The following is a 15275-nucleotide window of genomic DNA, read 5'->3' on the forward strand; positions in this document are numbered from 1 at the left end:
AAGAAACATTGTACAACAAAATAATTACAAGATAAGTTGTTCAAAAAGACATTTCAATTGAAAAAACTAAAAAAATTTTGAAGAAAATTACATTCCCACAAATATTCCAAAACTTGATTTTCTTCTTCATTTTTCAAAGATCTCCATCATCATAGTACAATGGTACATTCGAAACATACACACCACTAAGCAATTGTTTCATTCATTCATTAATTGTTTAACGGAAGAATAGAATAGATTGGACAATTGGAATGCAGGAATTGGCCTACCCCACAAACAAGCAAATATGTATCTAAATACATTATGCTATAGATGAGAAATATGGATCTTTTTGTCGATCGCAAACGGATGGTTAGTCATGGCACGTCTGGTACCAATATGTTGTTGGCTTGCCGCCATGCGCAAGAGGCCTGACCCTAGCAAAGGCATCTAGCTAGATCCGCCCCTGCTAGATCTGTTGCTCTGCCTGTTTCCTCGTTTCCTCCGCCTCCCCCGACACCACATGTTTCCTCCATATCCCCTGAGCTCCCCCGTCACGCCATGCCTCCCTTCTGGCTCCAATGAGCTCCGCCGCTGCCCACAAGCCACTCCCACCTCCCGGTTCTAGTGGCATGCGCAACCGCATCCTTCTTGTCCGTCCCTCTCCCAAGCTCCCCCGCCAGCTTCGGCGGTCTTCACCGCCGTCGACGCTAATCTCTTGAAGCTTAACGCCCCCACCGCTTCCTCCGCCCAGGGGGTCCCCTGCCGCTCGGTTCCGGCAGCGCCCTCGCCGCCTCCGCCTCGCCATCTCTTCCACCTCCACCAATGGCTGACAAGCCGCCCCAAGCTTCCTCTGCAGCTGAACATCGAGATAACCACCAAATCCCGAAGCCCCCGAATCCTAACCCTGAATTCCCATCCATTTCCCTTCGACGGGAGATGGAGATGAATGGGTTCGATGAACCCCGCCGCTCTAGCGGTTTTGCCAGGAGGCCAGACCTGAAAGGGACAGGGCGGGCGGGGCTGGGTCCCACCCGGTCGGGGCGTGAGTGATATCCAGCCGTCCATCCATCCACATCGTCTCGTCGAGGGCAAGCAAGCCGTTGTCGTGCTCCCCTCCCAATATCCTCACATAACCGCCAGTCCACCACTAAACTCGCCGCTTCCCCTCCACACGCCTGCGCTTCGCGAATCCTCCTCTTCCTCCTTCCCCTCGAAGCCCTACGGGCTCGGGGGGCTCGGATCGGATCCGCCATGGAGATCTCGCTCGAGGCCTCGTGGGTAGGCGTGCAGCGGCACGGGCAGGACCTCGCGGACCGCCTCGCTCAGGGCTTCTCGGGGCTGCTCCTCCACGCGCAGCCGCCGCAGCTGCCCCCGTGGTCGCCGCCGGCGCTGCTGCCGCCCAAGCTCGCCATCCCCTTCGAGATCGACCTCCCCGTCGTCCCCTTCGTCGACGGGGTGCGCCGCGGGGGTGTCGACCTCCCCGCCGTGGCCGTCTCGTCGCTCGTCGAGATCGGCGGCCGGCTCGGGCAGGCGGGGTACGAGCTCGGCGCGGCGGTTCAGCAGCTCGCGCGCCAAGTTCCCGTGCCCTTGCCGTTCCGTGCTTTGGAAAGGGCTACAGATATAGGGTCCCTCGAGGTGGCAGCGGCTGCTGCGGCGGCGGCCACTGGAAGTGCCACTGCAGCTAGCGCGAGCGGGGTTGGGGCTGGAGGTGCTGACGGGTTGGATGAGGAGGAAGACGGATTCGGATGCGAAATTGGGACATTGGAGAACGTTAAGAATGCTAAGGTATGTGTGATAGATTGGGTTGAGCTGGATGATCAATTGGGCTTAATCGACACATTTCTGTCACAGTAACCTCACGATTCTATTCTAAAACATGTACTGGAGCTAGATTTTGCAGTAATGTTTTTGGGTATATGTTTCATTTACGTGAACCATCATATCCCGTTGATATTTTTGAAAGCTTTGGCGCTTCAATTGCTTGTGCAATTGTGCTAATCATAAATTCAATTTCTGTAATAGGCTATACATGTTTTATCATATTATGACTACATGATTGTAACTTAGTAGTACATGCAGTTCATTATGCTGTTGCTGCATCAAAAAGTGATACTTCTTTCTCTATACCTGCGTTTAGTCATGCAGATGGGTTGGATACTAAATGGTCTTTTTTAATCCTGAAATACAAATTCTTGTACCTGGCACAGGGAACTGTAAACATCTCTGCAGCTTACAACACCAGGCACCGTGACTTTGAGAGTTCAGTAGTTGCACGCGGAGACCTTTGGAGGTTAGAGTCATCACATGGCAGTTTAAATTCTGGAAATGATAGTTCACCTCTTTTCCTTATTCAAGTGGGGCCTTTACTATTTGTTCGAGACTCTACGCTTCTTTTGCCTGTTCATCTGTCAAAGCAACACCTTCTTTGGTATGGTTATGATCGCAAGGTACTTGTCTCCCGTTCTTTTGGTTTAATGTTGTTTTCATCTTACATGCCTGTTCAATTTATATTTATTGCATCACTTGGCTTATGAACACAGCCTATTTGATTATTTTGTTATAGACCATGAGCTTTGAATCTCTATCTCAAATGGAATATTTTCTTGGTCCAATGGATGATAGTTCATACATGCAAGTTATAGCATATTATTAGGGATTCTGGAATGCTATCTGCCCCTTTGTACCACAATCTTCGATTCTCAGTTATTTACACTCGAATACTTGCAATTGTTATGCTTACCCCAGCTTCGTGCCTTATATTCTTTCTGAACATTACAGATGAACATGCACCTGTTCATTGTTTACTTCTGTATCCATATCTATATAAACTATTTATGTTATCAAATATTGGTCCTATTGCCAGAGTCATGCATGCAGTATTCTTTTGAATAATTTAGCAGTGTATTATTTTGCATGTCAATTTCTGCTAAGCCATTTCCCCCATCCAGCAGGTGCGGGCTGGTTTGGCACAAACTGGTTTGAACACCCCTAATGTGTACTAATCATGCGGTCATGCCTATTTAAGCACTTCAAGTGTGTGTGTGCTAGCTTGTTCTGTGTTACATGTCCTGACTGAAATTCATGTGTGCTCTGCAGAATAGAATGCACTCCTTGTGCCCAGCTATCTGGTCAAAACATAGAAAATGGATGCTGATGTCAATGATGTGCCTCAACCCTGTAACTTGTGTAAGTTTACTTGTACATGCGTTTTCACCTTCTCCCATTCACCTTTTGCTCTCTTGTTCTCCATTCCAACTCCTTTATCCGATTTCTGGTTGCTATCAGATTTCAGTTATATTGTATAGCAAATTCACAATGCAATAGACATTTTCCTGTTGTCACTCGATATACTAAGAACAGTCACTTGATGCTTGGAAGTTAGTACCAGGTTAGCTGGTTAGCATGCTTTCTCATTTTATGTTGCTGTCATGCTATCAAAGGGATATATGTTTCCATTACATTTGTAGGATTTTCCCCATAAATCACTGGCTGATGTAATTGGCTTTGGTAATTGACTTTAAACATAGAGATTTATAGAGCAACATAGCATTACATGGTAGCATCGAAGCCCATGAAGAATGTAATGTTTCTTTTCTGTGACATGGTCTTTTGTAGAAGCACGATGATTGGTATAATTCACTGCTGCGCTGTGACATTTTTTTCGTTAATCTTCTTAGCTTTTCTAGTTGTTTTTCAGTCTTTCATGGATGTGCAATTTCCAAATGGACAATTGACATATGTTGCTGGTGAGGGAATAACAGCAAGTGGTTTCTTCCCTTTATTTGGTGGATTGCTCCAAGCTCATGGAAAGTGCCCTGGTGAAACAAAAGTGAGCTTCTCCTTCAAGGTTAGTATAAGCATTAACATGCAACCTGTAGCATCACTTAATCCTCTTGAGATCTGTTCCTAATTATTTTGCTTGCCATTCTTATTTCTACTCCATTTCTTATGCAGAGCAAACAAGGAACTAGGTTTACCCCAATGTTTCAATGGCCTGACAATTCCCTTTCAGTTGGAGTTGCACAAGCTGTAGCATGGAAGAAGTCTGGCCTTATGGTGAGGCCCAGTATTCAAGTCAGGTAGGTAAACATAATTAAAGTTATAATTGTTTTTTTTCTTTTCAAGAAAAGTGAGTTTATTACCGAGCAGCTTAGTAAAAAGGTGGCCTGCTGTTAGGCACAGTGCAGTGCGCGCTTTTTGTTGGATGGATGGTTGTGTTAATATTTTCATTGGCAGGAAAGCTTTGGCAGATATATAGGTCTAAGATCTACCATCAAGTCCAACTTGAGTGTGTGTTCATTGATCTTGTTTTTTACCTTTAACAATGAGCAGAAACATGACTAGCTATTTAACTGCTTCCAGAGTTTTAACTGCTGTCATGCTGTCTTTAGAAGGCATTCTGTTTCTATTGAACCTTTCTTTCCAAATTTATTTTTATTTTGGTCACTTTTGAACAAATTGATGCAACTATATGCAACAGTGTTTGCCCCACTTTCGGAGGAAGTGATCCTGGAATACGTGCCGAGTTTGTCCACTCATTGAAGGAGGAGCTCAATGTAATGTGTGGTTTCTCTTGCTCAAGACATCCCTCGGCTTTCACAGCCCTTTCTGTACGCGCTCCAGCACTTTTCTCATGTATAATAAGTTGCTTCTTATTTAAGCACACGCCTCATTGTTAACTGATGCCCTCTTGTGGTGCTCTGGCAGCTTGGACGATCCAAATGGAATGGTCAGGTCGGCAGTTCGGGACTAGTAATCACGTTGGAAACACCCCTTGACAACATGGCCATGCCTTCTTTATCTGTTCAACTGAATGGTGGTTTTGAGTTTTGACCTGTGACGTCTCCCCTGTGAGCTCATACATCTGTATATATGTGCATTCGAGAAGACGATACAACTGTATATATGTATTTAAAAAAATTGTATATATTGGACGATTTTCGTAGCCATGTAGGTATCTTCTCAAACTGTATATAATCCTAAAAAGAAATTGTAATGTGGGATTTCATTTGATGCCCCATGTTTTGACCCGCTATGGAATAAATTTGAAAGCTTGCGTCTTGCATTAACCATTCATCGATTTCACGATTATATGCCTATACCACAAATTTTACATACGTATAGCGTGTAACCTTGTGCAATGTATAGCAGGTAACCATATCCACCCAGTTGAATAGTGTCATGAGTATGCTGTATTCCTTGTATCGTTGCAATTCATACACAAAACTTACCAAATTAAATTAGTTTTCATATCCAAATTAAATTAGTTTTCATATGGAATATATTGGTTCTTTACTTCTTCGGGATTCATACATGTTCTGTTGGTAGCAGAAAAAGGCTGGTAAGAGCTAAATAAAGAAACTCCCTAGGCAGCCTTGACCAACTTGTGTATTCGCATCATTATTTCTGAATTTATTTTTTAAAATTTATTGGTTATCCACCATAAAGATGTTTTTAGTATTGGTACAAACTCAGCTTTCCATTCTCTTTTTCATAGGCGGTGGACCCTCACATTTTTGAAGTAGGGAAAGTGGTGACATTATGTAGTTAATTGCAACTATCAAATTGATTGTCATCTTGTCCCCCTTGTATTGGCCCTATTTAGTTACTCTTGCTAAAATTTAGTAGCTAAAAGTTGCTAAACTTTAGTTGCTAAAGTTTAGTCAAGGCTGTCTGGATACCTTTGCTAAATAGCATAATGAGATGGATAAAGACTTATTTGCCCTCAATGAATGCACCAGACAAACAATAAATGAGGGGTATAGGTTGTCCAGCCCACCTTTTAGCAAGTTTTAGCAACCAAAAACTTACTAAAGTGCTAAACTTTAGCAACTCAACTTTAGCAAACTTTAGCAAGGGTGTTTGGAAGTTTAGCAGCTAAAAGTTGCTAAATTTTAGCTGCTAAAGTTTAGCAAGGGGTATCCAAACACCCTTTAAATTAATATTGGATTGTGGAATGGACAGACATAGCAATGAGCGAATTCCTATACTGTTCATGTTCCTACAAATGAGCGAATTCCTATACTGTTCATGTTCCTACAAGCTAAAGATAGGAATAATTCCTTTTTGACAATTGTTCCTTCAAAAATCCTTAAAACATCCACATGTCTGCATCTCAAAGGACTCCTCAGTGAAAACCACTCTAAATTATTATATAGCACAAACGACCCCATGGTGAACATAAATAATTCATTTCAGTAGATCACTCAATTTACACTGTTGAATTAAAATAGGGCTTTATGACCTCTGCTCACATAATACTAAGGTTTTTTTGCATCTATTCACACAATGAATTCTCGTGAGTTCTCACTCCAAACATCCAAACACCGCCAACATCCCATCCAACAGAAACAAAAAAACTTCATATAAAATTACCAATCCCGCATCTTTGGCTAGCTGTGGCAACTGATGCAAAAGTAATTGCCATCGACACCATAATAGCATTGACTGATTGGTCAATCCCAACTCATCTAATAAAAACCTCCTGCCATTGGTCCTACCTCCACTCGTTCACTTTTGCCCCTTATCTCCTCTTTCGATCCCTTGTCTCCTTCCCACCATTGTTCCCACCACAATAACTCCATCACACCCTGCTCTGCTTCCGCCTCTCCTCCACCATACCTATGGTGGGTCTTAGTCGACGCTTGGAGCTCCTTGGAGCGGCCCGCATGGCGGCACCTGCACATGCACATGCATGTCGCCTGGCCAAATGCAAGGGTACACCATGCCATTTCTTGGCCTTGACGATGGTGACTCGGCGGGCGAACAATTCCGAGCTAGTAGCACGCGCTGCAAAGGTCGGCTGGTATCTAGCTCGGGCACTGGATCGCCTCCGACATTGTGGGATCCGCTTCCGACCATGGTTTCGTGTCATCGGTCTGGCGGCGTGGGAGCGTGCGGCGGTTGCTAGGAAGCCTATCCGCGTGAAGATGCGCAAGCTGGCGGTGGCCTATGCGCCAGAGATCTAGGCACCATTTTGTGCGGTGGCTAGGGTTTGAGTTTTTTTATATATGTCTTGTTTATTTAACAATATTTATTATATGTTTTTTATATTTAATATGTATTACATGTTCAGGTTAGCTTTTCACCGCTTAGGGACAATATTGAACTTTTATGGGAGAATTAATTTTCATTATGCTTGAACTAGCGAAAACTTTAAACATGATTCTTTTTTTCTCATGCTTTGACTAGCGAAACTTTGGACTAGCAAAAACTGTCGCAATTTCCATAAGCTAACTACCTATACTGATCATTCTTTCAGTGTTTTTGAAGTTTGCCTTCGCCTTTGTAACCATGAATGGAAACAATCAATGTAGAAACTCCGTAGTTTGTTATGAAGTTGTGAACTCCGCACATTTTGTGTAGAAACAAATAATGAACCAAATGCTAAATTAATGGAGAAATTGAATCTCTTCTTGAATTTGGTAGAGATAGGGGACAGTCTAACCCATTATGCATATTTTTGGGGTTTTGATATGCAGAAGTTCCTTCCACATCGTGCAATACTCAGTGCCATGCTCTGTTGTCACTCAAGTGCTGTTTGAACATATATATGGTTGGAAGCAAATCGTGATCTTTGAACTTGCTTGCATCCCATTTTTATTTACAAATGTATGATCATAATTTCATAATGTGTTAATATCGTGGACACACATTAGTGAATGCTTTAGTTGCCATGATTAAGGTCCTGTTTAGGGGAGAGGTAGCTTTTCCAAAAGCGTTTCCTAGAGAAGCAAATCTCGCTAGCCTAGGAAGCTGCTTTTAGGAGATCTAAAACTTTGTCGTTTGAACTGACGATGGAGGATTTGGGGAGTGATTACAGCCAAATCTCGCTAGCCTAGGCTCGAGATGTTTTCCCAGGAACTACATGGTGGACAATCACGTTAGCGATGTCCTACTTGATGCGTCAAGCCTAGCAGTGGCTGATCCTTCTTTCTACCCAAGGACATTCCCGAGCTCGAAGCTGCTCAGGTTTTTTCTCTCCATTCTGAACTTGGTTAGTTGGTGACGAAATGTTTTTCTCAGTTCTGAAGTTCGTTGATTGGTGCTGAAATGTTTCTCGGTTATGAAGTTTTGGTTCACTACAACGGCAGATGTGAAATGGCTTTTCAACATTTGTTCTCCGTGATGCGCACGGCGATGAGCTGATGTGAGATATCTTGGGCTTGTGAGCTTGTCCTCTTCGTGAGTTGTCTCTGTATGGCTGTCCGCGGATATCTGAAGTCCGGACCGACTTCTACAAATGAACGCAATCGTACAGTATATCACGTGTTTGTTTAGTGAAAAGTCCATTTTACTCCTCTCACCTATCTACTTTGTCCGCTTAACCTCTGAATAAAGTTTTGGCTCACTTTACTCCGCTGAACTATTTCATTTGGTCCAATCTACCCTTAATTAGATTCTCTTTTTTGTTTTTTCGTGTATGAGTTGAATTTTGAGTTCAAATTTTGTGAGCATGTACAATATGATGCCTTATGTTAGAAAATTATACTAAGAATTTTTCATGATTATTTTCATAGGTCAGGAATATTTAATATGAAATTGATCTTAGATATACAAAATTGTACAAAAAGTAATCATAAAAAAATTCTAATATATTTTTTAACATGGAGCATCATGTTATAAGTCAACTAACAAAATCTGAAATTAAAATTCAATTTGTACGTGAAGAAACAAAAAAAATCTAATTAGGAGGTAGATTGGACCAAATGAAATAGTTTGAGGAGCAAAGTGAGCCTAAATTTTGCTTAGAAGATTAAGGGGATAAAGTAAATAGGTGAGGGGAGTAAAATAGACCTTTTCCATTTGTTTATACCGGAGAAAAAAAAAAGACAAAAGGTGTGCGCCATCACTGGCCGGCCGAGACATCAACGAGAAGCGATGGCAATAGTATCGAGCGGAATGCCGCCGGACACCTGAACCGTGCAACTGGCACGACAGGGGAACTCTGACGCCGACGCCGCGGCGTTCTCTAGCGCAGCAGAGGCATCAACTTTTACGTGCATTATTTTTCGGCTGACCCATGTACAACAAACACGCTCGATCCTTTCACCATTGATTTTGGGAGGATCATTCGCGTGCTCTTTTCATTTTTATCTCAACAGAAAAAAAGCGTACAAGAAGTAGTAGAGAAACCAAGAAATCGAGGAGAAACTCGTCTGCAGAGCACAAACATGTCTCGACGACGAGGCAACAACTGGGGCTAGTGCCCAACGCCAGGGCTCGGCACCGAGCGCATCAACCGCGCGGCCCTGCCGCCCGCCGAGAACCCCCTCGGCGCCACCGCCGGCGGCTCCTCCACGACCACGCTGCCGCCGCTGTTGCCGGTGATGGGTGACGCCGGTGGCACTCTGAGCACCAGGTCGCCCTCGACGTGCATCACCTTCTTGCCGCCTTCCTCGTCGGCCGGCAGCAGCTTGCGGCCTTCGCATGGCGAACAACGAGATAGGAGAAGGCACAGGGCAAGGCACGCTGACACGAGACGCAAGGAAGCTTTGCCGCTAGTGCCGTCGCGTGAACCCATTGGAAGCTGCGCGGAAGACGTGGATTGGTGGTGTTGCTTGCTGTGCTCTGGTCGGAGGAGGGCGCCTGGCCTTGGCTCGGCTTGCCTAGTCGGCTACCAGAGCTTGTTTTCAGACAGACTCTGATGGACTGCTCGTGCTGATTGGCCCAAGGGACCGACTCCATTTATAGCCTCCAGGCAAAAGGATTCCTAGTAGACGGTGGAAAACTCTTGACGACCAACTGCCGGCCTCAAAAGGATCTCCTTTTTCCCCCGGACGGCCGTTGGGTTCTGTACTTCTTCTATTCATCATGTACAAGTATCTCCATTTTTTTTAGATGCAGTAGCAAAGCATGAGAATCCTGTAGTCATGATATGCAGTATATGATTTTTTGATCCGTGCGTGACTAAACTGTTAAAGCTGCCGGAATGGGATTTCCGTTGTTCTTTTAACAGACGGCAGCTGACTCAGGTGATTGTGACATCGCTGAGCACTACTTCTAATCTGAACCTGTCAACCAGCTGACTGACGAGGTTTTTCTATTAGAGATGACATCTGGCAGTTAAGTTAGAACTGATTAGTTTTTACATCAAGCGTCCTTAGAAGGCTACACTTGGCAGTAGGAAAACATGCAGCACCTTTACTGCAAATCATGCAGGAATCCTCTCAGTTAGGTCAGGTTTCATGCGACGACTTTTACCCAAGAAAAATAGAAAACTCAACAGGCTTTAGAGTGTAGTACTGAAACTGAATATATGAACACTCGTGTGGGGTTCTTGGGCATCAGCATCAGCGGCGGAGTTCTTGACCTATGAGGAGGATTTCTTGGCCTATGAGGAGGATCAGAGGTAATCTAAGCATAGCGGCAGCTGCTGGGCATCGGAATGTGGGCATGTGCGAGCCACTGGTTTCCATGGAAAAACTGAAGGAATCGCGGGGCGAAACGGACGGCGGCGAGGGAAAGGGAGGCCAAATCTGACTCGAGAACGCATTGCAGGCGTGCGGCCAGGATTAAACTTGTGGTGAACGCTACTCCTACGTTTCTCTCTCTTGCGACCATATTGCCTGCTTGTTTTCCATGCCATGCAATGCAGCCTATGCAAATTGGCCTTCTCATGGAAAATGGCATATTCGCCGCCCCGCCGTCTGACTACTGATGATATTACTATTCTTTGGGAACTAGGCTTTTATGGTTTGTTTTTTAAGAAGAGGAACGTACCCCTGGGGAGCTTTTTTAGGTTATCATGGCCGACCATGATAGATTTTCAAAATTCGTTCAAAAAAATTATGGATTTGCAAAAGGGAGCGAAGCATGCATGCATGATGCATGATAAAACAATGCATGGGTCACAAGAGTTCATCAGAAAATAAAGTTCCTTTTGCATTGTTGATCAGTAGGTCTTTCCTTAATTTTATCGGGGATTGACTCTTCGCGGACAATATGCCAAGAGACGAGCACCCATTACGATGTTGTTCAAGATCCTTTCCTACTTTAGAGATAAGGTAAAGTATTCTGTGAACTCCGCTCTAGATGCTCTCATTCTCTCTGTCAGCCCGTTAGACGTGACGTGGATGGCCCAAATCTAACACATCTAATAATCACAGGATGTGACTTGTAAATGTAACTGTCTAAAAAATTAATTCAACTGCCAGATCATTGATTCGACTGACTGATGGATGCTAGATCACACTTACCATTCAAATCATGATTTCCTGGCCAACAGATTAGCACAGATTCAAAGCCAAACCAGGCTGTGCATCGACTGCCATGTCACTTTTCACCAAATTGTCGCTCAAGATCCTTGGCCAACGGCTAGGTTAAGTTTGAAGCGATGGAGGGAGCAAAATGGTTCATAGCGACAGGCAAAGGAGATTCCAATAACCTCCATGTCCAAGCAGCCGTCACTTCCTCCTCCGTCCATAACATTCGATTCGAGACGAACAGCTCCCCTGAGTCCTGGCTCCTGAGCCGTCGGAGCTGAACCTCGGACGACACGTCCCTGTCCCTGTCATGCCTGCCCGCTTCCAGCGTGCTGCCGTGTGCCGTGCCGTGTGCGACGAGACCCAAGGCTGCCCGATTTTGGACAACCAAAATCACTGCGTTAGCCCTATAGCATGCTGTAGCGTTTCGTTTGTATTTGTGAATTATTGTTCAAATATTAACTGATTAGGTTTCAAAGATTCGTCTCGCAAAGTACAACCAAACTGTACAATTAGTTTTTGATTTCGTCTATATTTAGTACTCCATGCATGTATCGTAAGTTTGATGTGATGGGAAATATTCTTTTTTATAGTGCCAAAGTTGGGATTTTGGGGTAACGTCAGCCGCGCCGCAGGCCCGCAGCTCCATTCGCTTCACGCGTCGCCGTCGCGCTGCTGCGACCGCTCCTGCTACGACGTCGACACCGTCCACCGAAAGCTCGCGTCCGGCACGCACGCGGCGGAACACGTTCCCCAGGCTAGCTCTGCCTACCTTCGGCTCGGCTCGGCTCGGTCACTGGACGGCTGAGATTGGGCCCGACGTGGCGGCCGCCCGGGGAGTCTCCGCTACGCCATTCCAGCGAAAGAGGCCCCGGGATACGGAAGGGGCCCGCACCCCCCGTGTGACGAACCTGCAGGCCTCCCTCCTCGCGACGAACCCTCCTCGATCCGGCCGGTAGAGATAGACCTCGATCGCGCGTTCGCGTCACGATCACCCTGCCTGCGGCCTGGTAAAAATACGCAGTTTCCGATCAGGATTTAGGAGGCAATAATGTGTCTTCGATTCCCGTTGTGTTTTGATCGCCGCCGATGTGGTTGCGTGTGTAGATGAGTTCGTCAGGATCGGAGACCGATTCCGTGGCCTCGCGGCGGTCCAAGAAGCCCAAGTGTACGCGCTGCTGTCCTCCCCACCTTCGTTCTCTCTGATTGATCTTTCGATTTCATCATCATATACATTCTGAACGCGTTTCTTTTTTTTTTTGTAAATATCAGATTGTTTGTTTCTTTTTCACTTTGTGATGCGAAATGGTGAAGAATGAAGAGGATGTTGTTATTTGGAAACTTAGTGATTCGAAATTAGTTCCAGTTTTAACATCTCATCAAGTATCAAATGCCTAATGTCTTGGGGGAATTGATGCATGTTTCTGCGATTGAGGTCCCTTCGTTGTGTGCAGATTCCAAGTTTACACAGCAGGAGCTTCCAGCATGCAAGCCACTGCTGACTCCTGGGATCGTAAGCACTACACCATCTTCTGTACTTCCAAAGTTCTCAATTCTAACCATGAAGAATTGGCATTGCCTAGGTCATTGGCGCCTTCTCGCTTATTGGCATCGTCTTCGTCCCGATAGGTCTCGCTTCGCTTTCTGCATCACAGGACGTATGCAGCTTTCACGTTCATTCTGAAACCTCAATTGCAACACTATGTGATGCACTTGGTTGTCTGTTAACCTGATTTGCACACAGATTGTTGAGTTGGTTGACCGATATGATGCCGAGTGCATATCTGCGAACGACAAGGTCGGGTTCATTCAGGATACCAAGACAGATAAAGCGTGCACAAGAAAGATCACTGTGAGTACGCCATTGTCGACCTGAACCTGTTTCTTGCCTATGATCTCTTTGTGTAGCTTGCAAACTTCAAGCATTTGGTAAGTAAAACGATGGTGAGATTTATCGTCTTTCAGGTGCCGAAACCAATGAAAGGGCCAGTACACATATACTACCAGCTTGAAAACTTCTATCAGAATCATCGCCGGTGAACCCTAGAACTTCATGTTTTACATTATACAAACTCTGTCAACTGAATTTTGCGTCAGGTACAAACCAAACAGGCCATTGTCGGACTGAATGGCATGTAATGTTAACCCCAGGTATGTCAAGAGTCGAAACGACAAACAATTGCGGATGAAGGATTCAGCGAGTGTTATAACAAACTGTGAGCCTGAAGCCACCAGTCAAGACGGCGCTCCGATTGTGCCCTGCGGTCTCATTGCATGGAGCTTGTTCAACGACACCTACTCATTTTCTGTCAACAAGAAGGCCGTTGAAGTGAACAAGAAGAACATAGCCTGGGACAGCGACAAGAACAAAAAGTTTGGCAGCGATGTTTACCCCAGCAATTTCCAGAAGGGCGGTCTAGTCGGTGGTGCTAAGCTCAACGAGAAATTACCGGTTAGAGCAGAAGCTTCTTCTTCGATCTGTTCTGATCGATCAGAGCCATCATCTTGAGATGCTACTGAATCATTTCTTCCTTGATTTCGTTTGTGTTTTCCTTTTTTTCTCTTCAGTTGAGTGAGCAGGAGGACCTCATAGTCTGGATGAGAACCGCCGCACTCCCAACATTCAGGAAGCTCTACGGAAGAATCGAGACGGACATCATGGCGAGCGATGAAATCACGGTGGTGATCCAGAACAACTACAACACGTACAGCTTCGGGGGGACGAAGGCGCTGGTCCTGTCCACCACGTCCTGGATCGGCGGCAGGAACAACTTCATCGGCGCCGCGTACGTGGCCATCGGCGGCATCTGCCTCTTCCTCGCCATGGGCTTCGTCGTCCTCTACGTGCTCAAGCCAAGGTACGTCGTCGCGTCGTTGGACTGATCGTAATGCGCGACACTCTTCACGTGCGTGGAGCACATTTCTGGGTTTTTTTTCAACCAGAATATAAAATGTTGAAGCGGCTGTGTTGGTGCTTGGTGATGCTCTATTTCAGGACCCTTGGAGATCCCGCGTACTTGTCATGGAACAAAGAAAACCCAGACCATCCAAACTGAAAGACTGCTAAGCCCACTGTGCAGAGTGCATGTACCCAGGAATTTGTCAGTGGCATGTCTACACAGCTGAAGTTCCTGTGAGTTACAAGTTGTTTGTTCTTCGTGTCCATCTGTTTTGTCATGCCCTAGATATACTAGGAAGGGAGGCGCGCTACGCCGCGCCTACTTCGTCCATGTGCATGACGCTTGCATGGTCGTCTCGAGGATTTAGGATTTTTTGTTGGTTTGTTGTTTCGATAGCTGGTGTTACGAACGCTAATGGGCTATGCAAATTACGTTTTCAATTCCTATAGTACTCTTTACATATTTATTTTTAATATTTGAAAGAAAGGCATGGAAGAAGTAGAGCTACAACATATGTAACAATGTAGATGACAAAAGGTACATATAGACATCAAAGAGGTTCTTCGTTAGGTTTCCATTTGCGATTTAGGGAGCATACATTCAACGTACATCATTGCGAAAACGACCTCAAACGGAGTAGGTACAGTAGTCCTAGAAAAGATAGATCAGTGATCCAAATCCTGGACAAAATAGAATTAGCTAACTTTAGGCAGTGCAAGCCACATCAACTGAATGAATAATGTGGATCTACAGTAGTTCTCTTGTCTCATTGATTTTTCAAGTGTTCGTTGAGGATGATAACACAAAGCTGAGGCAATCATAGTTTAGTTGTTATTTGGTGTACTGCAATTGAAAAAGGCAAAAAATTTCAGAGGTTAAATGAGATAGGCTGGTCTCTTGCACAGGATATTGTTAGGTAACATATGAGGCTATGGATAAATGGGAATTAATGGGCGACTAAATTGAAATAGTTCAAAGCATCTAATTAGAGGGGGGGGGGGGGGGGAATTGCTGCAAACAGACTACATCAAATTGTTACACCATGGAACCTGCTATCAGCGAAGAAATATCTTAATTAGGACTTAGGAGATGAAGGAAGGTGCAGAAGTACAAAAAGACTGGTACAATCAGATACAAACGTCAAGGTCTGTAAACACATACAATCTGTAAAATATGCAAAGAGGCACAC

The 15275-nt window shown here is 44.9% G+C and overlaps 2 protein-coding genes across 2 annotated transcripts; both read left to right on the forward strand.

Annotated features, from left to right (window-relative positions):
* Positions 1-1125: 1125 nt before the first annotated feature.
* Positions 1126-5054, forward strand: LOC101785883. The gene is made up of 7 exons (XM_004961359.2): positions 1126-1767; positions 2190-2429; positions 3079-3168; positions 3680-3829; positions 3937-4061; positions 4463-4592; positions 4690-5054. The coding sequence occupies exons 1-7, from the start codon at positions 1234-1236 to the stop codon at positions 4813-4815; spliced, it is 1395 nt and encodes a 464-aa protein (XP_004961416.1). The 5' UTR covers positions 1126-1233; the 3' UTR covers positions 4816-5054.
* A 7239-nt stretch (positions 5055-12293) lies between these two features.
* LOC101786437 (ALA-interacting subunit 1) lies at positions 12294-14290 on the forward strand. Its single transcript, XM_004963580.2, has 8 exons — positions 12294-12354; positions 12641-12699; positions 12770-12844; positions 12931-13038; positions 13152-13222; positions 13338-13638; positions 13755-14044; positions 14182-14290. The coding sequence occupies exons 1-8, from the start codon at positions 12294-12296 to the stop codon at positions 14240-14242; spliced, it is 1026 nt and encodes a 341-aa protein (XP_004963637.1). The 3' UTR covers positions 14243-14290.
* Positions 14291-15275: the final 985 nt, after the last annotated feature.

Source organism: Setaria italica, chromosome III (genome assembly GCF_000263155.2).
Source record: "Setaria italica strain Yugu1 chromosome III, Setaria_italica_v2.0, whole genome shotgun sequence".
Taxonomy (NCBI): Eukaryota; Viridiplantae; Streptophyta; class Magnoliopsida; order Poales; family Poaceae; genus Setaria; species Setaria italica.